The sequence below is a fragment of the Musa acuminata genome, chromosome BXJ2-8 (assembly GCF_036884655.1).
Source record: "Musa acuminata AAA Group cultivar baxijiao chromosome BXJ2-8, Cavendish_Baxijiao_AAA, whole genome shotgun sequence".
Lineage (NCBI taxonomy): Eukaryota > Viridiplantae > Streptophyta > Magnoliopsida > Zingiberales > Musaceae > Musa > Musa acuminata.
The window spans coordinates 13115336-13139659 of NC_088345.1; the positions used below are offsets into that span (position 1 = coordinate 13115336).

Sequence of the window (24324 nt, forward strand, 5' to 3'; positions counted from 1 at the left end):
TGAATACCATGGTTTTTGGTCCAACCAAGATCCAGTAAGAGACCAGATCCAGACTGGCACAAATGTCATACCATGTCCAGACCCTTTTCTTTTTTAGGCTTTAAGTTGGGCCAATCGAACCTGACCATAAAAGACCCAGACTGCTCACAGTTTATCCCATTAGGGCTAAAAAAAACCCTTGGGCAGAATAGTGGTGCTTTCATGCAAGTAGAAAAGAGAAAGAAAAAGAAAAAGACAGAGTACGAAAACAAGAAGATAAGAAGAGGAAATTTTATCTCCCTTGGTGCATCTGTCTTACATGGAAAACGAGAGGAAGAAGATGCTTCTAACATGCAAGTTCTCTTTTTTTCCTATTGTGTTCTACTAATATCGGGCAGTACTAGGTGGTATACACACGACAATGATGGTACGATACTGATTCGATGGGCTCTCAAAATAGATGTTGGACCAATATCTGGAGACTTGGTCTGCCTTGTAAATTTAGGTTGCAGGGCACTGAGCCATGATGCTTTCCTGTCAGAATAATATGTTCCCATTCACAAGGTATGATATATAAAGTGTGCCAGTCAGAGTGGCCAAAATATCCATAAAAAAACTATTGGCAAAGTCTAATAAACTGTAACATCATTGTGCACAAATTAACAATTTTATTTTACTACAAATCAGAAAGAGTTGAGATTGTTATGTGTGCAATCATTGATCTCCTAGCCTTTTATTGAAATAACAAGATTTATGTACACCATACAGGAGCCTTCTGGCATGGGATGGAATTGCATGTACCATGTCATGGAACGTGGTGCCTATTCCAGGTAACACCCAAGAAACAGAAGGCAGACATGATCTGGATTGCTGGAGACTGTCAAATTGAATGTTGCAAGAGATGCAGCTGCTGACAGAGAGGTAGCAGCTCTTGAATTACATTAAAGAATACAGAAAAATACAATCTGATCTGCTGTCCAATAGAGGAGGAAAAAAAGAAACAACAAAGAAAATAAAAAGGAGAAAGTATAGAACAGGAGACACCAAAGGTCAGTCCCAGATAAATAACTTTAGTTCATAAAATCAAATGATGAATAGCCTTTCTCAGACAACAATACTATCTTATCTATAGATAACATCATCAGTCCTAACTAGATAAGTCTGAAGGAAATGGTTAAAAAGCCTGGCTTATGTTTTTCTATTCAACTTTATCACCTAACAAACTCTTTTTCATACCAACTTGACTTTAATTTGGCTCAAATATATATTAACCTCAAACATATTTACCTTTCTAATCTATTATACATAAACAAGAACAAAATCCCCTCCCCAAATATACGTAAAAGAAATAAGATCACTTTGATAAATTGGCTTGAACAAAACCAATTTGCTAAATATTTACTAAATTTCAGACCTTTGATAGGCCTAACCTATTTTGCCCTGCGTTTTTAAAAAAATAAGTATATGGACCATAATTCCATACTTGTTCATCAGATAAATTATACTCATGAACACTAGATAATCCACTCATGAGCATCATGGTGCATAATGTAAAGTTAAGCTTCAGAATGTCTCACCCTTATTCACAGGTATATTATGTAGTATGTATCAAGGATTGAAGCTTCAGAATGTCTCACCCATACCACACGATGCATCTCATCCCATCAAAATACCAAATGAGATGTGCATAATGAACCAACAAAATTAAGCTAGTATATTCTAATTTCGTTCTAACTAGGCTTTGTTGTGCCACCTAATAAGGTACGGTTTGGGCAGTATGTATTGATCCGATACGCGACTAAAACATGGACGGCCTTGTGTTGGGCGATTTATAGTTAGGTACCCCATAGCGGATGATACGAGGTTGTACCGAGCGACATGATCGGTAATGATCAGATTTTGACCGTTTTCAATGGATGACTATGATTTGATTTATTCCAATGGTCAATTTCACCACTGGAACCATTTAAAAGGGCTTTTAAACCCTTTCCTTGCCCCTCTTTCAATCTCTCTCACTCTCACACTCTTCAACTCTCTAACTCATTCTCACATCTCTCTCTCATACTCACATTTTCACCCTCTTCAACTAAAATAAATTACGATTTATGGATTGGATCAAATTTAAGAGACTCATTTGAGAGGTTTAACACTACAATTAGTGGAAGATCACTCTAATCAAGTAGTGATCCGTTTCTAGATCTTTGTTAATTTATGACATGATTAGTCCTATTTCATGTGGTTAATGTCTATTAGGTTGTTTGATATGTTTATAGCAAGGTACACAGTTTCAAATAATACCACCTGTACTGGGTGGTACGTACCGATCCGTCAGCTGATTGGTACACGGATCGCCCGTTACCAAACGATATATATATACATATATATATATATATATATATATATATACATATATATATATATAAGACAATGTCGCCCCACGTGGGAGAAGGAAAAGGCGACATCGTCGAGGCGATGCGACGTCACCTTTTCCGACGACGTCATCGAGGCGACGCGACGTTGCCTTTTATAAAAATATTTCTATATAAATATATATATAATATTTTATATATAAATATATATTTATTAATATATATATATATATATATATATATAAACGAGGCGACGTCACCCACATCGCCGAATTATATATATATATATATATATATATATATATATATATATACTGAGCAGTATACCAAATGTTATACCGCTCTGTCACGGACTTAGCTGGTTTTGCCTAAGTTATGCGGCACCCTTACGTGTCCGTCCGCAATGGTCAGCCTCCCCGAAACCTCCTATAGTCTGTTAGGACCTACAAAAGATAAACCGAGTTAGAGAAAGCGCCTCACTCGGGATCCACAAGCAATCATTTCAGAAAACACTTCATAGCCAATGCAAATTACAAACATACTTTACAAGCTCTGAACGGTTGCACAACAAAGGGTCTAAAATGGTCCACTACAGATCGAACGAAAATAGGGCTGCTAAGCCTACTGCCAGCCCTTTACATGCTGTGGAAAGCATTAACAAACCAAAAGACACGAACATACATAAGCATTACGTCGAATACCTCATTTACAATTTTGTCCGTGACATTCTCCCCCCCTTATTCCTTCGATGTCCTCATCGAAGCCTTTGCCGACACTGCAACTCCTCGTCTTTGCTAAGTCTTCAATCTTCTGCTCCAGCTACAATGCGCCTCTTGGCTCTTAGCTGCTCTCCGCTGCTGTTGTTGAATAGTCGAACTTTTGATCCGCCATGCTGTTTCAACTCGCCAATGACTCTGACTCTTGTGTGGGGTTGGCTAAGTTGTGTTGATCCATGTTGGTTCCTGCGGATCCTTCAGATGAAGGAAAAGTCCATCCTTACTATGCATCAGTCTCTCAAATGCCTCATGCTGCTTGAACTGGGTGGATGTTTGTTGTTGCTTTATCAAGCATCGCCTCGCAAACTTTTAAAGTTTTTGGATCCTTTCTCTACAAAATTTATCCATCGACTCTTCTTTCACTTAGTTGTCACTTCCAAGTAGATTGGCATCACTTCCGCTTTCGATTGGTATTCTGTTAGGAAATGAAGCGAATAATCTACTCAGTAGCACTGATCACTATTGGTGATGATTTGATAACTATTGTCTTCCATTTGATTTCTTCGAAGGATCTTTGAACATGTGCAGAGCTCCTCTGCTATATAGATAAGAGAATTGGGGTACTCGGTTTCGCCCATTCTCTTAAGAGTTGAGAAGGCAAAGGTTATTTGACTTCGCTCGCCTCCTCGAGGGTTGTACTCCATACATGGAGCTAGTTACTGGTCTTCGCCTGCTCTTTGCTCACACTTCTGAAGCGCTCAAAGTGTTTACACTCCTTGAGTTGAGTTAGCTACTGTAATTCACCTTCTCAATGCTATCGAACTTCTGGAATGCAAGAAGTTTTCACCCCAACTTGGACTAAGTCTTTAATAGTTTTGGTCACCTTTTGGATTGTACCGTCTTCTCCATCAACCCTGCTACCGACTCCATAGAGTAGCAAAGGTACAGTACCGCGTACTGCCTGCTTCGTTCCTTGGTTGCTCTTGCACGACCCGAATGACACCGATCTTACGAAGTTCATTGGCCTCTGCCCTTCAGCCTTGTCTTGGTACTTGGAGTTTACCTCCGTATGCTCCACCTTCTCGACCCATTTCACCACCAAGCACTCTCCCTCCATAAGAGCAAGGGATCGATGACTTCACAGAAGTCTCGCCTCTGCGGTACCATGGCGCTGCCATGCCTATGGCCCTACTATCCGTCGCCTCACATCTACATCCCTTTCTTCACGATCGGTAGATCTGCCTCTGCGGCATTGTGGAACTCCTTCGAGTCCACCTTTATTCTAACCGATGCTTGGTTTTTGGGTAGTTAAGTCCCTTTGGACTCATCGTCGCTTCCTCGCCTCTTTCAACCCTCTACTTCAACACCTCTGTGTTCTCCAAGCAGTTCCCCTCGGTCGATGGAAAGACAGACTGCAACTCCCATGCATGGTCTCTACCATCACATTGTAGGGTTCACACCGATTATGTTCTCCTTAACTTCCTTGGTAGCAACGTTCGCTTACTCGACCTTGTCCTATAACTTGTCGGACTCCCTTAAGCGAATATGAGCTCTAGAGTAGTCCAACTCTCCAACCGCTCCGATCATACCTTTGTATGATCAAGTCCCTCCCATGGGACTCACTGGTACTTGCATTCGAACTGTTCCCTCGGTAGTACACAGCCCCATATGCTGATGACCAAAGTTTTCAACCGATGCAAAATTTGATGCACGCACAAAAGACCCACCTCTGCGGTACCACAGCCTTCACTCCTTGAATCTGTAGCCCTTCTTGTTGTCGTGTTGTTCACCGAAGTGGAGCTCACAGTAGCTCTCGATCATACCTCCGTATAATATAGTCCCTTATAGGACAATATTTATGCGTATCACATTGCCACAAACAATTCCACCACGATCCGCTGCACCATGTCACCTCCTGGTGATATCTCCATTGCATTATGATCCTTATGGGATAAACTCGGTTTATGATCCTCTGCCAACACATTGCAGGGCCTCTTCCACCTTCGATTGTGTCCGCTCCTTTGGCAATCGACCTTCATCCACCTGCTCTCGGGTCACACCTAGGCGAAGCACCGCTCTAAGATAGTCTGTCGCCTAGTAGCTCTCGAAGTCCACCGACTTCGCTAAAATTAGTGCAACATTGTCTAGATCCTAGGCCTCTGCCCCTACTAGCACAATCTCCGCGGCACACGGCTTCCTTCATTGCAACTTGAATGGCAGTACTATGGCATATTCTAAAAGAGTACCCGCCTCCGCGTCTTCTTGCCCCGTGGAATCCAACTTTGCCTCCGCAAGTTGAGTCACTTTAGTTCCTCCATCAAATGCTTCTCCGAGATAAGGTGCATATGCCTAGAAGCTCCCTTTGTCATTGGCACCATGCAAGCTGAGTCCGCTCCATCGGAATGAAGGACCCATAGAACGACATGATCCCGCTCTTGCCTCTACAAGAATTCATGTCCTTGACCTCTATCCAAGGAAAGCTCTGTGCCTCTGCTCCATGTTCCATCTTCTATGTCAGCTCCCTTCATACAGCTTGGGTACTTCGCCAAGTTACACCCAAGTTGCTCTGCTCCTCGTTTTGCATCGATTTGATGGTGGCCCTCGCGCCCACCATTTCACAGGTCAGGCCTCCATTGAGTCTGATCTCTATTTCAACTCCAAATGTGCCTTCATTTGTGTTGCCTTGGGTTGCTCCCCCACTTGATCTCGTAATGCATTCCCCCAACGCATTATCTCAAGCGAGATCATACGATGACTCCTCGCCGATCGCTCGGTCTGTTGAGCTTTGTGTTTATGGAGTTGTTTTGAGGTACTCCTCAACATGTACGGTTCGTTGCACATAGTTCTCCCTCTGGAGAGTCGGGACTTATCCCTTCTAGATATCTGTCCCGTTGGAGCAACTTCTCTCTTCGCTTCCTTCTCTTTGAAAGTTTCGGAGACCACCATCCCCTTGAACTACTCCGCCTTGCTGAACAAACTGTGCATTGTTCTGCCTCCTGCAAACGCACTTGTTAGATTACGACTCCACGTCAATACAGTCAAGGCCTAACAACATGTTGAACTCGCTGCACACTTCAGCCTCCCACGAACGTATCCTTCTCATGCCGAAGAGAAAGTTTCAATGCTCCATGGCACCGAGTTTCGGTCGCCTTGGGATAGCCACAAACATTTCATCGTACGCATACAAGCCCTTGCATAAGTACTGAATTATTCGATTTAGCAATTCCCCTCACCTCTGTGAGCTTTGTATAACTCTTTCGGTCGCTGAGCAACTCATTCCACCTTGCATGGTCTCATCCTTTACCAAGCGTCTCTCTTGCCTTGAGCACCATCATATATGGTTGTCAACATCAAGCTGTAGCTCGAACTCAGCCATCCCAACCTTTGTGCACTACACATTCTTCCAAGCTTGCTTGTCCATGTGGTGCCTCTTGCGTGAAGAGTTGGTCATTCCTTTGAATACTAATCTCAAATGTTCGCTCCTCTGCGCGACTCCTTTTCCCTACATCTCCATGCCCGCTTTCCCCCAAACGGTCACGCGTGCTGGCTACCCTCAACGCAGCCCTGCTAGGTCCCACACGTTTGCATGCCAAGTGTTTCTATGAGTGCTTGTCCTGCTCTGATACCATCTGTCACGGACTTAGCTGATTTTGCCTAAGTCGTGCGGCACCCTTGCGTATCCGTCCGCAAAAGTCAGCCTACCCGAAACCTCCTAATGGTCCCTTAGGACCAACAAAAGAGAAAACGGGTTAAAGAAAGCGTCTCACTCGGGATCCACAAGCAATCATTTCAGAAAACACTTCATAGCTAATGCAAATTACAAACAAACTTTACAAGCTCTGAACGGTTGCACAACAAAAGGTCCAAAATGGTCCACTACAGACTGAAAGAAAATAGGGCTACTAAGCCTACTACCAGCCTTTTACATGTTGTGCAAAGCATGAACAAACCAAAAGACACAGACATACATAAGCATTACGTCAAACACCCCATTTACAATTTTGTCCATGATAGCTCGGTATAAAGTATCGTACTGTACCGAGCGAATGTCGAAACTCCGGCACGGTACGATATTTCAATCCTTGGTTTATAGTGGTAAAAGTGGACTAATTAGGTAGTAATTAAGGTTTTTAATATTGTGATTAGTGGGTTTAATAATGATTTCATCGAAATTAGACACACGTTATGTCATCTATGTATTTAATGTCTATTAATTACAGCCAATAACAATATGGTGATAGTTGGTCATTTTTTTCCGAGGCTTGTTGGTCTTATGATATAGAGCAACAAATCAGTGACAAACGTAGAAGTTCTAGCGTTCTCTGACCTCCGCACCAATATATACCACAATCATACTTACCTCCCTTAGACATGTGTGATTCACGACAATCAAGTTAAAACCAATAAACCATCATCACATTGATGCACTAATGGTATACGATGTATCAGTATGATATGTCATGGAAGCAATTTCAGGATTGGATCCAACAAACATACTATATTAATAAACAAATACATAGGATCAAGGACTCTCATCCATCACCCATGGAGTCTCGTCATTCATTTTGATGGTAGAACAAGTATATCCATCAATCCATCCATTTATTACTTGATTCATTTGAATCTTAAAGTTTCACTTATAATCTAACAATTCAAATCCTATCTTTGTATGTCGTCGGCACACCCCGTCGTACCGACACTCGACACACCCATACAGAGAGGCACATGTCATGCCATTGGTCGACTAGCACACCCAATAGGAACGATAAGTCAAACCCTAGTTGTAACTAAATAGAATTAGCCTCAACCATCTGTAACTATTTAATTGAGATGGTTCATTCATGTACAAACAAGTGTGACTGTAGATAATTGCAATTGTTTTCACTCGTTGAACAAAGCCCCACGACCAACATGACTCATTCTGGTCAAGACCAAATGGCTGTCACCAACCACCCAGCTGCGAGAAAGCAATTGCGAGTGTACATCACCAGGAACAAGTTTTTTTTCCAACAATGCGAAAAGTAGCATTTGCTTTCTTTTTCTGCTTCAATAATAAGCAGATCTCATCAGATCTATCCCTCCTTCGCTTGATTACTGGAATCTAACCTTGGCTTCGAGTGGATTATAGTTTCTCACTGTTTAAAGTTTTCCTTAAGTTGTCAACATACCACTATATCTTATATGGACACAGCTGGCATATCAAATAGAATAAGCCAACCAGCATTGGAGGTTTCAACCAATGATGATCCAGATTCCAGCTCAAAGTCAGTGCTGGCTCGTCGAGGTCTCGATTGAAACCAGCTAAAGTGCATACATCACCAAGATGTTTAGTTTACATCACCAAGATGTCTAGTTTGGGACTAACCAGTGTGAATACAGAACAAAATAGAACAAACTACCACCAATCTTTGAAAGGGTTTAGGGATTATTTGAACCCATTGTTCCATTTCCCTTCAAGGCTTTGAAAAGGTGGTATGTCTTTGAGATGCATCAGCTATAAGACATAATAGCTGGAGGATATGACTCATTAGAATAGAGATAGTGGTTAGGGTTTGGGAAGGCACAGTGTAAACGGAAAGTTGATCTAATGAGGGACGAGAGGAGACAAGGGAGACGAATATTTCATCAAAACAAAAGCCTAGGTGAGCTCATGCCCTACCCTTTTATTGTCTTTATATTTTCCTCTCCATTCCATTTCTCCTTCACCTTCTTTCATTTTAACTTCCACTGGCAAACCCTATGTTCTCACAGCAGCTTATTTGTTGTGTGATAGCATGTATAATACCAACCATTGGTGAATAGGAGAAAATACTTAAAACCTTTATTCCAATTGCACTACAATTTCCATCTATACTTAAAACCCTGGGACATGATAGCATGCACCACTGTAAACTAGATAAATTAAGGGCAGGTCCTAGTAATATGGTCACATTGTTCAAATATTGAATAACGGAAAGTAGCATCTCTCTATGCAGAGGTAAAGTTGTATATATTGACCCTGCCTAGACCCTACATAGGCAAGAATCTCATGCATGGGACACATGTAAATTATAGAAATAAAAAAATCTAGCTTTCCTTAGCGAAAGAAAAGAAACAAAAGCAAATCCAAATTAAAATTTCTTAACTTAGAAAATTAATTTTAATGGCTACATTGATCAGACAAAGCTTTGAACAAAAATATCAAGCAACAATCTCACTAGGTAGATTATTTCAACTTCATCTATTCCACTTAATCTTGTTATCCATTTCATTCATACATGGTGAATCAATTTGTTCTGGAACTTCTTGCATTACTTCAACCTTTTATTAGCTGGCAAAAAGATCAAGAATAAGTACAAAATTTTTAAAGAATTTCCAGATTTTGACATTACTAAAAAAATTAAAATAATATGAAGTATGCACATTAAAAATTTCCAGATTTTGACATTAATAAAAAATAAAAATAATATGAAGTATGCACTACCTGAGATATTGTTTATATGTTTTTGATGTAGGATTCTCCAATATGTAAAGAAATGGACCAACTAGACAGAAGTACTTGCGCTGCCATGTAGCTTCTCTGTTCCCCACACCCTATCAAGAAGCATCAAGTAAATGATAAAATAACTGGTTGGAAAGAAACAGTATCTGAATATATTCTTACTAATGGTTTATACAATCAGCTCATTTCACACGAAGCAAGATGCACAATTAATGCCAGATGCAAAGATGGACCGAGCATGAACTAAATTAGTTCCTGGCTAACACCAAAATTTAGACCTTTTTCAAAAACAAATATTATCAAGTATTAATATCAAGTTCATAAAATAGAATGATTTGTACAAGAAATTGACCAAACTCAGGAATCTGTCAAATAAGTCAACCCAGGACAAAATTCACAGATTCCGAGTGATTTTGATGGTTCCATCAAATAGAAGATGAAGATGATCGGATGAGAACAGAAACCTGTCCGCCACTGTTGGCACTCTAGAAAAGGTCATCCGAGAAGAAAGAAATAGAAGAAGAAATAGAGAATAGAAAACAGGGGGCAGCAGGAGACAAGGAACTTACCTCGTTGTAAGTCCACCCTCGTCACAGCTCACCAGAAATCTAAGATCACGGAGAGAGCGAGAAAGACGGAACAGAGTGGTTGGAGAAAAAAGTAGTGTTGGGCAGGGATGGCAAAACCGACCTGTTGGTATGGTTTGGCTCATTTTTATCAGTTCGACCTTGACGTGGAGCAGCCCAAATTAAATGGTTTGATTTGGTTCACTGTATATATAACATATTTTGTTCTAGTGCTCATGCTAGGGCTCTGCTCACAAAGCAACTCCTCAGACTATTATGTTCAAGGTTTTTAATTTCAAATAATACCGTCCGGTACGGGCGGTACTTACCGGTCCGACAACATACCGATACACAGACCGTCCGCTACTTAGTAGAATGCTCAATATCGCCCCGTATCGGATAGTAACGATCGAAATTTCGACCGTAACCGCCCGACACAGCTCGGTAACGGTCGATTTCAATCGTTACCGCTCGGCACGACTCGATAACAGTCGATTTCGACCATTACCGATCTGTAATAGTACTCCAACAATAAAAATGACCGTTGGAGCTCTTTCTCATGGGTTTTTAAACTTATCTTCTCCCCTATTTCACTTCATTTCACTCTCACACACTCTTAAACTATCTCAAACTCATTTTTTCTCATATTTACTCTCTCCTAAACTCTACAAACCAACGATTTATGAATTAATAATTCAAATAATTTTTCTGTAAATATTTCAATATTTACAAAAGAGCAATCTGTAACAAACCGAAATACGAACCTTACACAAGGCTATTCCTCAACGTCCGAAAAAGATATTTGATTCTATTCTTACCAAATTTACATTGATTCTACTAAACTTATACTATTACTATATTTATTTCTAACTTAAAAACTCTATCCTAACTTTTTTTTTCAGGTATTTTCGGAGGATTTTACGCCTAAATTAGGTGTACCGCTCGGTACACCCTGGTATACCGCTCGGTACACAATACTGTACCGTACCGAGCGAAGCTCGAAACTCCGGTACAGTACGAAATTTCAATCCTTGGTTGTGTTCACTATATATATCAAACTCTTTTCCTCTAAGTCTGTACTAGAGCTTGGCTCACAACACGACTCCTCACTCCAACTTTGGAAACAAGAAATCAATTGCCGATTTCCTATCGTATGGTCATGTCAGTTTTGACTGGTTGAAACATTGATTGATATTTAAAGCAAGGTTCGCCGTACCGTACCGTACCGGCGTTTCGACGCTGGCTCGGTACGGTACGGTACGGGTGTACCGACCGGTATACCGAGGTGTACCGAGCGGTACACCCGATTTCATCGATTTAACCCTACGAAAATACCTGAAAATAAAAAAAAAAGTTAGGATAAGGTTTTCAAGTTACAAATAAATATAGTAATAGTATAAGTTTGACAAAATCAATGTAAATTAGATAAGAATAGCATCACATATCTTTTTCGGGCGGTACGATTTTGTTACAATATAAACTCTAAAATTCAAATGAATTAAATAATCATATATCTAGATATACCTGATTGTTAATTCTACCACCAAAACGAACGACGGGCCTCCACGGGTGGTGGATCAGGGTCCTCGATCCGATACATATCAATATGATACGTTTGTTGGACCCAATCATGAAATTGATCCCATGACATAGTGTATTGATACACCGTATGCCATTGATGCATCAATGTGGTGCTGATCGTAGATTGATCGTCATGAATCATATTTGTTCGAGGCAGCTCTTGAGGCATATATTGATGTTGTTCTGTATCATGCTGTTGCTCAGAGAAGGATGACCAACTATCACCATACTGTTGTTGCCCATATGATTCTCCATAATACGATTGCTGTGAATACGATGAGTCTCTTTCTGTGTCTATATCATGTATGCTCTGTCGCATTTGTTCATATTCATCAACTGCCTTCCCCTTCTCCTTTCCCTTCCGCGCATAAACTTGACCAGTACCTTGTCGAGTTCCATGATCTGAATCTTGAGTGGCATGTGTAAAATATTGCTCCTCAGTCCATTCACCACCCTCAAGTTGTGCAGACGAGACCAACGACTGCCCGGTATCACCGCCATCATCTGTTGAGGCACTGCTGTCCGTGTTGCTATCATGTCTCTGGACCGAGCGAGAAAGAGAATGTGATTGTGAAGGTGTCTCGTCGCCCAACTCGATTCTTTCCAACGATGCAACTGATGCTACTGCCTTCCCCTTTGCCTTTGCACGTTGGGCGGACGAGTGTGACCGTTGGGTATCGGTAGTTCCTCGAGCAGTTTGACTCATACCATGTTGTAATCGAGGGGGATTTTCCACCTGTTGGGGTTGTGCTTCTTCTTCTTCTTCTATTGCCTCGGTGATAAAACGCGAAGGACGTTGAGGATCTCCCGCCTCATCAAGTAGAGGATCCTCTTGGTTCTCTGCTGCTTCAACCCAATCTAACATTGGCTCTGAATCTTCGTTGTAGAATTGGAGGTCAATGGGATCAATATCTGGTTCCTCTGGCTCCTTATCCAACTCAGCACATCGTAATTTTAGCCGCATGTTATAATGGACATATACTAGTTTCTCTAACCGTCTGTAGGAGAGTCTATTGCGGACCTTGGTATGAATCAATGCAAACGTTGACCAATTACGTTCGCAACCACTAGATGTTGTTGTCTGTGAAAGTATACGAATGGCAACCTTCCTTAAATGTGGTGCATCGCCTCCAAATTGTAGCCACCACTCGACTGCAAAAAGATATAAATAAGATTTTATTAGCATAACAAATAATCAACATTAAATATAATTGATAATCAATATGCATAACTTTTTCTCACCAGGATCCATAGTGTAACGGCACGATACAGCTACAACGTCGGAGAATGAACCAATTGTTTCTCGAAATAATCGACCCTCCATAAGAGCATCGGTTGCCTCGGTAGTGTTTGGCAAGAGCCGATATATAACATTTCGTAGTGTCGTTAGGAAATTATTTTGCGTTCCGAGAGCATATCGATATTGAATTGCTGGGTTTAGATAATACGCTGCAAAACATAATTTTGTTAGTATGATTTTTTATTATCTAAATAATAATAAATTAAATTATTCTGAATATGAATTTACCTGCATTATGGATATCTTGATCCATATGAACATCGGTCCGACGATCAATGATTCGTACATATTGGTCGGCCTTAAAATCATCTTTGAATGCTTTCCTGACCTCCTCTCTTGCTGAAATCAACATATATTTAAGATACGGCATTTGTGGACGCTTGTCCATATCGACCTTACGGAGGACAATATAAAGTGGTTCTACACCTTTTATGATTTCTGCTATAGTATCCCAAAATCTAGAGGAAAGAATGGTCTTTTCTATCTTCTTTCCATCACTCAATTTTGAATATCTGGATTCAGACCACTCTTGTGAGCTAGCCATTGCCTTCAAGCCTTGCCTTTTTTGCTGTAATGACTTTAATGCAATAAAATTGGTAGCAAACCGAGTAATTCCAGGTCGAAGTACCTCACCATTTACATACTTTTGCATTAATGCGTGGACCCAATGATGATTATATATAAATTTGGTAATTGATTGTGCTCGAGCTACACATTTTTTGACCGCATCCAACTCACCAATATCCTTCAACATTAGATCTATGGAATGAGCTGCACATGGAGTCCAAAACAAAGTTTTTCTTTTTTCCATCAATTGCAAACCGGCCTTTTTGAAATTCGCTCCATTGTCGGTTATTATTTGTACAACATACTGTGGTCCAATCTCCTCTACCATAGTGTCCATCAAGCTCTCAATGTAGTTTGCATCTTAGATCTTTTCAGAAGCATTAACGGACTTATGAAACACCACTCTTCTATTGCAATAAACAAGAAAGTTGATGATACTCATTCTTGTTGGTCCTGTCCAACTGTCACACATCAATGTCACCCCATATTCTTCCCATTGCCTCTTGAAGGATTTGATCCAATCCTTTATTTCTGCCACCTCCTCATCTAAGTACACGCCGTGAATCTCCTTTGGTGTTGGAGGTTGGATCCCCGTGCCAGACTTTTGAATAGAGGAGATCATGCTTTGATAATATGGACCTTTGGCTGTGTTGGCTGGAATCCTATGAAAGTTAAACCATTTTGAGATTGCCTTCCCAATATCCCGTTTTTTTTCTTTTGTGTATGCATCGTCAATCCGTGTTTGTTTCGCTGTTTGTGGGGGATAGGCTTGCGGATCAATATCAACAATATCTGGTGCGGACCTCCTGCCAAGACCTCTCATAAAACCACGGAGTCCACCATATCTCATGCTACTAGTTCGGCCTAGCTGAGAAGGAGCAGTTGGTTGCCTTATGCTGGTTGACCTTTGGATTCCACTACCAGTGCCATGCTCAAATTGTGAGTCAGGTCGTCGATGCCTCATTGCTTCATCGACCGTATACTGATGCTCCAATGATGCACGAATCCCAGCTGTGAGATCCGGGTCGACTTCATCGCCGCAACCCTCATACTGATCATAAACCGGTTCCTGTGTAGCCCTATGATATTCTTCCTCAACTCTTGCCTTCTTTTTTAATGTATCTTCCTTTGTTTGTTTAAGCTTGCTTTGAAATAATTTACGGATCTCCGTTGGAACTTTCTTGCATTTTGCAACATCAGGATACCCACCAGCCAAATGCATTTTCACTCGAGTTATTCCTCCATCTTTGCCAATGTAGTCACAATAAATACATTGCCAATGATGACGGTTTCCATCTAGCTTTCGGGCATGAACCCATGCATCATCATGTGGCTGTTCCTTTGGTGCCATGATCCTATCAAATTTAATTCAAATAAACTATAAAGTATAAACATATTAAATTTACCAAATATCGATCATAAATCACTAATCACGACATTAAGTAATTTTATTAAAACATAACTAATTATATTTTATTATCATAAATATGTTACATGCATAAAATAAGTATTAACATCATTAGATACAATAATTACGTGATTAACATAGTTAATTTTTCACTAATTACTTCTCATTCAACACTATAAACATGGCAAACACCCTAATAGATATTAAAGATATTAGATTCACATAAAATCAAATAAATTTCGATTAAATCATCGTTAAAATGACTAATTACAGTATTAAATAACTTTAATAAATTATAATTAAACTTATTTTACCATCATATATATGTTAAATACATAAAAGAAACATTAAATATGTAATTGATATATTAAAGACATTAAATTGATATAAAATCAAATAAATTTTGATTTAATCATCATTAAAATAACTAATCGCAGCATTAAATAATTTTAATAAAATTTAATTAAACTTATTTTACTATGATAAATATTATTCAATATTTACTATGCATGAAAAATACTAACCATAATCTTAAATATCTTAATTACTCTCTAATTAAAGAAAACGAATACATACCTCTTGATTAGAAAGTTCTTCCTCTTGATCTTTCCAAATTAGCCTCAATTGAATTCACAAATCGTTATTTTATAGAGTTTAGGAGAGAAAAGAAAAGTTTGAGAGAGAGTTTAAGAGAGTATAATGAAATAGGGGAGAGAAGATTGGTTTAAATAGGAGGAGAAAGGGCTCCAACGGTCAATTTGACCGTTGGAGCACTGTAGCACTGCTACAGTGTGGTAACGGTCGATTTCGACCGTTACCGAGTGGTACCGGTCGAAATCGACCGTTACCGATTGGTACCGGGCGGTAACGGTCGAAATTTCGACCGTTACCGCCCGATATTAGGGTTTTTGGGTGTACCGCCCGGTAGCGGGCGGTCCGCGTACCGGTCACCTATCGGACCGGTACGTACCGCCCGTACCGGGCGGTACGATTCGGTAAGTCAATCCTTGATTTAAAGCAGCCCAAACTGAATAATCAGATCTAGTTCACTATGTGTGTGTGTGTGTGTGTGTGTGTATATATATATATATCATTTTTCTCTTCTGAGCCCATACCAGGGCTCAACTCACTACGCAATTCCTCATACCGCCCTATTGAGTATATATATATATATATATATCATTTTTCTCTTCTGAGCCCATACCAGGGCTCAACTCACTACGCAATTCTTCATACCACCCTATTGAGTATATATATATATGTAAAACATCTTTTTCCTTCTAACCCCATGCTAGGGCTTGACTCATGATGTGAGTCGTAGCAAGGAGTAGCTAGTTGTCTTCACCCGTTGCTGCTCACATGCGCATCACCCACTCCGGTACACCTCCTCCTCCACTGCCTCCTCCGTCTCTTCCTCTTTCCCTCTTTCTCTTCTTCCTTCTTCCTCTTGTTCTTTCTTCTTCCTTCTTCCTCCCCTCCTCTCCTTCCCCCAACAATATCATGGTACATTCCAACAAATTAACACACAGTACGTCAGAATGGGCCAAACCAGTATGGGTCCAGTACCCAAAATTGCAAATCTCGCTGTTGGAACAACCCGAAATTGCAAATCTCGCTGTTGGGTCAAGATCCTCTTCAATTGTACTCCTAATTAAAATATAGTAATTCTTGTCATAACCATTTACCTATAGGAACCATTTATTACATTCTAATATATAAATTTTATAATATTCTCACTCAAACAAAATTGTTTTATATAAATAAATCGTATAAGTACATATATGACCCTTTTGTTTCTTCATTTTCCTATCTGTTAATCTAATCCAGTAGGTTAAGCTAATCTTGATCTTAGGTCCAAGAGCCAATCTTCACCAAGATTCAATAGAGCTTGATAGAAAAGAACAAAAAAGTCCTTTGTCTACACTGTGACGATTGAACAAAAAAGATGCACATTAATGTGAAATAATTGACTCAACATCATAATGGGAAGTAGAGAGAAAAGAGATGGTGATTGATTGAGGAGGAAAAGTGGAAAAGAGGGTGCTTGGAACCTTGTGAAAAAGGAGGAAGCAAGGAGAAGAAGGTTTCTGTTTGAACATGAGAGCCAGCTCTTTCTTTTTAATTGAATGGCTAATGCCTAACCATTAAAACAACTATAAGCATGTTCCCTTTTAAGCTGACAATAGTATATCACACAAGTTAGGAAGTAACTGTATCAGAAAATTCAAGGGTATGTGTAATGATCAAAAGTGCAATATTTGAATCTAATATTGCAAAATAAAGGTTTCAAACAAAATTTATTCATACGATAAAGAAGCCAGTCAACTTTCTTCAAAGAAAACTAAAAGTGTCACAATCCCAAGGATGTGCACTAAAAAGTTATATTTAGGACATGGTTCGTGTTATCAGTCCGTACCAATGTACCGATCGGTCGTTGGTATGGTACACACCAACACATTGTATGGTGGAGCGTATCGACATACCAATATGTATCATCCGTACCGATCCCGTCGGATCGATATGTACCACCAGTACCAAGCGGTATGCCGTGGTATGACGAACCTTGATTTTGGACATACAAAAATCATCTTGTAAGTCTATTTAACATGATCAAACAATTAATATTTCCTTCTTTCTTTTAAAAACTTGTGATAAGTAGCACATGACAATATAATCTGTATGATAGAAGGTATACCTTTGAATAAGTAATCTTTTAAAGTAAAATTTATGTCACTAGAACATGCCCCAATAGTAGGACAAACTATCAAAAACTATATAGGTACACAAATGAACATGACAACCTAGTACCATACAAATTCCTTGTTGCCATTAATTAATCATCAGTCAACCTAATAACTTTTCAATATTAAAATAAAGCTGATGGTAACATCCATGGTATGCAAAAAAAAGCATTCCAAAGAGAACAAGAACCTTCCATGTTAAAAGAGACAACCATCCTTCAAAATCAGCCTGAGTCCATGGTTGAACATCCACTTCCATTCTATCCTCCTGAAAGATCTTCATAACTTGCATTAGGCGGTGGTACCGAGCAGGAGAAAAATGAAACCCCAATGAAGGCAAGCGCACAGCAAGTCTTGTCGATGGATAGGAGGGATTTTCCAGTTTAATCTATATGGGAGAGGTAAGAATTAAAAAAAAAATCAAGAATGATCTTTTTTTTCAATTTTGAAATAAAGCACCTATTGATGAAAACCTGCTGAAAGTTTACGACAATTCCACACTTCTCAATAACTTGCAAGAAACTATCATTCTTAGTTTGACCAGCAGCTACATCAAGAGAAGTTTTGCTCCAATGATAATCACCATCAACTAAGAATGCAGATACATCACTTAGCACCAAATTGAACTGCAAGTATAAATCCTTTTCTTCTGAAGTGTCACACTCCCAGTAATCCTGTTTGTCAGGGTAATGAAAAAATATATAAGTAATTTAACATCAAAGTTGCCTAAATTTCCTTATAAAAATTAGAATTTCCTAGTTTACATCTGTGGTGAGCGTCAAATTTCCCAAATCAAGTAGAAGTTGAGTTGCATGTAAATCATCTGGATAGAATTTGGTGGGAATGGTAACTTTAGGAGCAGCGATATCCAGATCCAGCAAAAACCTACAAGAATATAAGCAAAACTAAAATGTCATAAATGAAAAACTCAGCAAAACAATTCTCTATTACCCAGTTACCACCAAATTAGATTGGATCAAGACAATATCATCGATGGATATATAAGCAAGAGAATCTAAAAAACATTTTCATGACATATCAACTGCACATAATTTTCCAATAAAAAATGTATTACAGATAGCATATCCTTAAATTGACAATCATCAAGCTGCAATCAATCATCAAACTCTTGATTATCAATCTGTTGGTCAAACCTAAGAAAAAAAATCTTATCGTTTGCTTGACAGTTGAAACATAAACAAACCTCGACTGCTCCTTTAATACCCGTGACATCTGTTCTTGAGCAGTGCGCTTGACTCCATCAATTGTCATCTTTGTGAAATAGAAAAGGGTCCCAGTCAACATAAAGGTTCTGAAAATTAATGATAAACTTTTTGATGATAAGACAATAGCACCTGCACAGCAGCTGCAGTCTCCAAAGCTAGGGTCTGACTAATAGAAGAACTGCTCTTGAAGAATGCAACAACTTGGTCGACAGATTCCTTTATATACTATTAACAAAATAGATATAATGAGCAATGCCAATCAGACAATCTAGAATACAAACATTAACTAGTGAATAACATACCGTTATATAACAAGGAGAAGATTTAGCAACAAAGCTCCAGTCTACTTGAACATCAAAAGGCTTGTATGAAAAGACACCAACTAATGAATCAGCAGCAGTAGCACTCTGTACAATATTATCAACAGACGAACAAAATCAGATTTAATTTCTACTGGTGAAAATAACCAGAATGACAGCTATCTGGAAGCATGCTTGGGCAATTCAGACCTCAGCAAGGAGACCGTAAGGTGATGAGAGCTTGTAGGAGCCTAATTTAAGGTCAAAAACTTTTGCTTCTGGATAAGTTTTTATGTTACAATCTAGCCCTTCACAAGATAGCTCCGCGAGACACTTTTGGTCATCAGCAACAAGCTTTGAAGCATTGTGCTTCATGTGGATTTCCAAATAAAGATGAATGAAATCTTCCTCCTCTGCAGCCAATTGGTAATCATTAGAACCTTCCTTATAGCCAATAAGTTTATTTAGTTGCTCCCAGTCTTCCTCAGTGAAGCCTCTATGTTCACTGTCATCCTTGGTAGAACCAGTCCTGGAAAAATAAGTTATATTTCTTACTATACAAGTAGTAGTGATTCAGTTGATCCAAAAAAAATGTAAAAGTTGACAACCATCCAAACGACCACCATGACCGTTTAGCTTTCTCTTTATTAAGTGAGAGATCTGATTCTGCCATCTGCTCCACAAACTTGTGTGCCAACATCCTATATGAAAAGAGAGGCATAGGACAACATGAGAGATAAAAGTTCTAGAAGCCAAGTAGAGTTCCTCAAATACACCATCAATTAAAATATATGCATAAGCTTCTCTGAATCTGAAGAATAATGTGAACAAAAAATATCAAAGCAAAAGCAAACATTTAGGACTAAAACAATGATGCCACTCTAACATGCAAAAAGAAAATGCATCTCATGCTCTCATGAATGGTTGATAACTTGATATGATCTGAAAGTATCCGCTCCAACAGAAATAGAATCAAAATATCCTCTTTATTATGCTTTTATGCTAGAAATTGGCCTTAAAGATAAGTGAATAACCATTTAAACACTTTAATAGCTACTAAAGTATTACCATAATTAACACATGAAACCACACGATACCTCCACTGAAGAATTACATCAATATCAAGCTCACGATCTAGTTCCTCAATTTCCTTGTTGTCATCCGCTACCATATGGCTTAGATCAGACTTCAAAAGCGAAGCATAAAGAGAGATGTATCTCTTACGTAGCTTTGCATATTTCAAAACATGCTCCCATGAAAATTTTCCACTGCAAAAACATGCTCCAAGTGTATCAGCAGATACAGGAAAAACATAACAGATTGTCAGAAAAAGTAATTTGCAAAATACTAGGTCAAAGAATAACCAAACTTTCATGATCTATAAATAGAATTTTGTTAGATTTGCAGCCAAAGTATAATATTATGCTGATACACAGTATATCATCACAAAAGGTAACATATTAAAGATCTAGAAGTCAAAAATCAGTAGTTTCCTATAATATTATGCTGATACAGAACCAAGTTCCTACCTGATGTCACTGCAATATTACCATATATTTTTTGAAGTTAAATTCCAGCACATTATATATATATATATATATATAAATATAATCCAATAGAAATAAGGTAAACTCAAATTTCACCTTAGTTTCTGCTCAAGAATTCATTTCATAAATTGTCATAAAGGCACATTAAGAAACCATTACCAATTTAAAGTTCAAGTGAAGATGTTACATTCCTTTAATCAAGGTTCATAATTTTATGTACTTGTATTGGTCAAGCTCGGATCAGTATCATATAACACTAATACAGTCATACTTACTAAGTTTCAAGAAACACTTTAAAAAACTGAAAAAGAAGAAAAATAATAAAGAGATTGCCTAGCAAAGATTCTGTCCTACAGGGCAGAACAGGTTTGGCACAGGCAATCAGGCATACCATCCGATTTACATTGCTCTGTGTACTGATAACCTTTCTTTATTTTAGCTATCTTTTTATTTTCTGTAGTGCTATTTTAAGATTTGGCTCCTCTAGGACAGAAGTCCAAAAGGCTCCACATCTATTTAATGGCATCAAACTGGTGATTGCATGCATCTCAAAGCAAGGGTGGACAGTAAACATGCTGCAAGGAAGGGTATACATAATTATTATTCTTCATCGCACTGTGTAGATCCTTCACTTGTTTAGCCAATGAGTCATGTGGCACTCATGTGACCAGAGAATGCTGGTTCTAGATTGGCATGTGGCAGTACAGAGCAAGGTTTGCCGCACCGGACTGTACCGCCTGGTACGGGCGGTACGTACCGGTCCGACAGGCCAGCGGTACGCGGACCGCCCCGTACCGTACCGCGTACTGTAGCAGTGTACAGTAGCACTGTATCAGTGTACAGTACTCGGTACACGTGAGTGTACCGCTCGGTACCCCTGAGTGTACCGAGCGGTATACCGTACCGTACCGGTACCGAGCCCGGGTCGAAACGCCGGTACGGTACGGCGAACCTTGGTACAGAGACAACAATCCATGGAGATAGATTTACTCAACTCATACAATTTCTACCAAAGGACTAGGAATATCTCGTTTAATCACCCAAATCTCCTTTCAGAAAGAGAGAGAAACATAACATGAACGAAGTTAATTTTTTACCTTGCCTTCTTTGTCTCATCCGTTACCACTTTGTAAGCATACTTCCACCAAGATATAGGATCTGATTTGACCGATACTGATGGACGATAATGAGCATATCTCAAACGCTGGTTAAAGGCAGCAAAATTTTCAGCCATCTTCAAAATGTCCCTGTACCCATCCTACATTCATAATGCCAGAACTTACTCAACGTTAATAGGGTATTTGTTCCAAAACCAAGAGAGCATGAATATATATACCTTTGATAAAGATAATGTAACACTATCCAAATTGACGACTGCTTTTTGTAGCGCTTGCCCTGTACTTCTGGATTCATCTAGTCGTAGCTTAGTGTATTTTGCATTCCCTGTTACTGGTTCTAACATATAATTGTGCTCTTTCATATTCTCTCTCTCAAGTTCAAAGATCTAAAGCACATAGAATAAATGACTCAGTGCATTGTTCAGTAGTTTAAGTGGTCTTGTCAAAATATACCTTACTCCACTCTGAAGGAAGTAAATCCTCCCATGGCTTGTCAATAGACCATGGAATAACATCTGAATCAAAATAAAAGGCCAGACTTTCAAGTTCAACAGACTGCAAAAGAAAGAAATAGTACGATGGTCAGTGAGCTCTATACCATGAGTTCTAGCATACAATAGATCATCATGAAGAAGGGAAGTTTATGATAAGAACTCTTCAAGCAAGCAGCATTAATCACAAAGCTTTGATACCCATAATGGTAACTGCACCAAATATTCCTTGATACGCCAATATAAAAAATAGTAAAAGCCAAATAGGTTACTTGACACCTTAAGTAAGTCAGCACCAGTAACAAATCAAATATAGTTGACACTCCATGATAATTGAAACCATGTCACAAAGCAAGGCAAAAAGTTATTATATAAATCAGTGATTTAAAAAGCGCTATGAGCCAAAAGGCACCAAGGTCCAAAAATACCCGAGGCGCTAGGTGCTTGCCCAGGCGCTCGTCCGAGCGAAGCAAGATGCTAAAATATAAAAATATATAATATAATTAATAAATATAATTATTTAAATAAAAATATGCTATTAAATTAAGCAAATTGGGCACAAAATCATAATAAATAAATAAATTATCATAGTATAGTTTTTATTTTTAAATAAAAAATATAAAATTAAATAAATAAAAATTAATAGTATTAAAATAAAAATAATATATTATTAATCTAATAAATAAAAATACTATTATTAGTATACAGTTAGCAGTATACTATTAATATACTGTTAATAGTATAGTGAGAAGAGTGTGAGAAGACTGAGGCTGCTGAGGCAACGACAGCGGTAGCAGACGACGGTCATAGCTGGAGTGGGAGTGGGAGGGGCGAGCGACGGCGACAGCGGGAGCGGCGAGCAACGGTGACAGCGAGAGTGGAAGCGGGAGCTGCAAGCGCCAGCGAGATCGGCAAGTGACAACGGGAGCGACGACAACAGGGGCGAGCGACGACAGCAGCGACGAGCAGTGATTGTGGCAGCGGCGAGTAGCAACAATAGCGGCGAGCAGCGACAGTGGCAACGGCAACAGAGAGCTGCGATAGGGGAGAAGAAATCTCAACGACAAAATCGCGAGTGTTAGGGTTGGGGAAGTCAGGGAAATCATGAGAGGGAGCTTGATATCGGTGATTTAGTTGGTTCGATTGAACCAACTAAAGCACCGGAGACCAACCAGACCTAAAATTCTGGTTCGGTCGCCTGGTTTAACCCAGGCGCTCGCCCGAAGCACACGGTGCCTAGGCTCGGGCGAGCGCCCAAGCGACGCCTCTTTGAAGCGAGGCGCCTAGACATGAAGCGAGGCGCTCGGGCCTCGCCTAGCCCGAGCACCTAGGCGAGCGCCCAAGCGCCAATTGAAATCACTGATATGAATCAAGGTTCTCAATTTTAATCCGTACTAGTGTACCGAGCTATGCTTGGTATGGTAGACAGTGCCATACCAGCGGTATCCCCAAAAAGAGCTGAAAAACCTCTAAAAATACCTGGAGGTAATGGTCCAAAAATACCGGGGCATACCTATTAGTCATTGGTGCCCTACAAGCCAATCACGTAAGTGATGGCACGTGTGACACGCTATGCAGTCTTTTTGCTTATTATTATTATTGGTATTTTTTCACTTTATATCACATGTTGCATATAATGTGATGTCCATAGATCTGTGCGATGGGAGTCGGATCGTGATGAAATCACGATAATAAGACTGATGCACCTTTAAACACAGACCCTAAATAATCTCGATCGTAGGTTACTCGAGAGGGACATCGAGATAACCGAATATACTGGTGTGTTGTATACCCGTCCATATGATGGAGGAAGCTGGTCTCATAGTTGCTCGTGTGGGGACACTAGGGAGACAGTTCAGGTGCTCATTGGAGAATGAGTTCATTGATTGATCCGCTCACTGAATGCTGGATAGTTAATAATACCTCATTGTCAGA

General features: G+C 39.4%; 1 protein-coding gene across 4 annotated transcripts in view; it reads right to left on the reverse strand.

The window, feature by feature from the left end:
• LOC103994598 (uncharacterized) overlaps positions 1 to 24324 on the reverse strand; it is a 103749-nt gene that overhangs the window by 66376 nt on the left and 13049 nt on the right. For 2 of the 4 annotated variants that reach the window (XM_065121098.1, XM_009414979.3), the window contains exons 7-19: positions 22352 to 22453; positions 22117 to 22284; positions 21878 to 22038; positions 20331 to 20501; positions 19842 to 19934; positions 19444 to 19762; positions 19237 to 19341; positions 19064 to 19159; positions 18913 to 18980; positions 18473 to 18593; positions 18182 to 18382; positions 17899 to 18096; positions 9528 to 9637 (exon numbers count right to left, since the gene is read on the reverse strand). In XM_065121098.1, the coding sequence (XP_064977170.1) occupies positions 9528 to 9637; positions 17899 to 18096; positions 18182 to 18382; positions 18473 to 18593; positions 18913 to 18980; positions 19064 to 19159; positions 19237 to 19341; positions 19444 to 19762; positions 19842 to 19934; positions 20331 to 20501; positions 21878 to 22038; positions 22117 to 22284; positions 22352 to 22453 (1913 nt within the window). Of the gene's footprint in view, positions 1 to 780; positions 847 to 9527; positions 9638 to 11635; positions 11928 to 17898; positions 18097 to 18181; positions 18383 to 18472; positions 18594 to 18912; positions 18981 to 19063; positions 19160 to 19236; positions 19342 to 19443; positions 19763 to 19841; positions 19935 to 20330; positions 20502 to 21877; positions 22039 to 22116; positions 22285 to 22351; positions 22454 to 24324 lie in introns of those variants that run through there. The other 2 variants (XM_065121099.1, XM_009414981.3) reach the window with 2 other exon arrangements.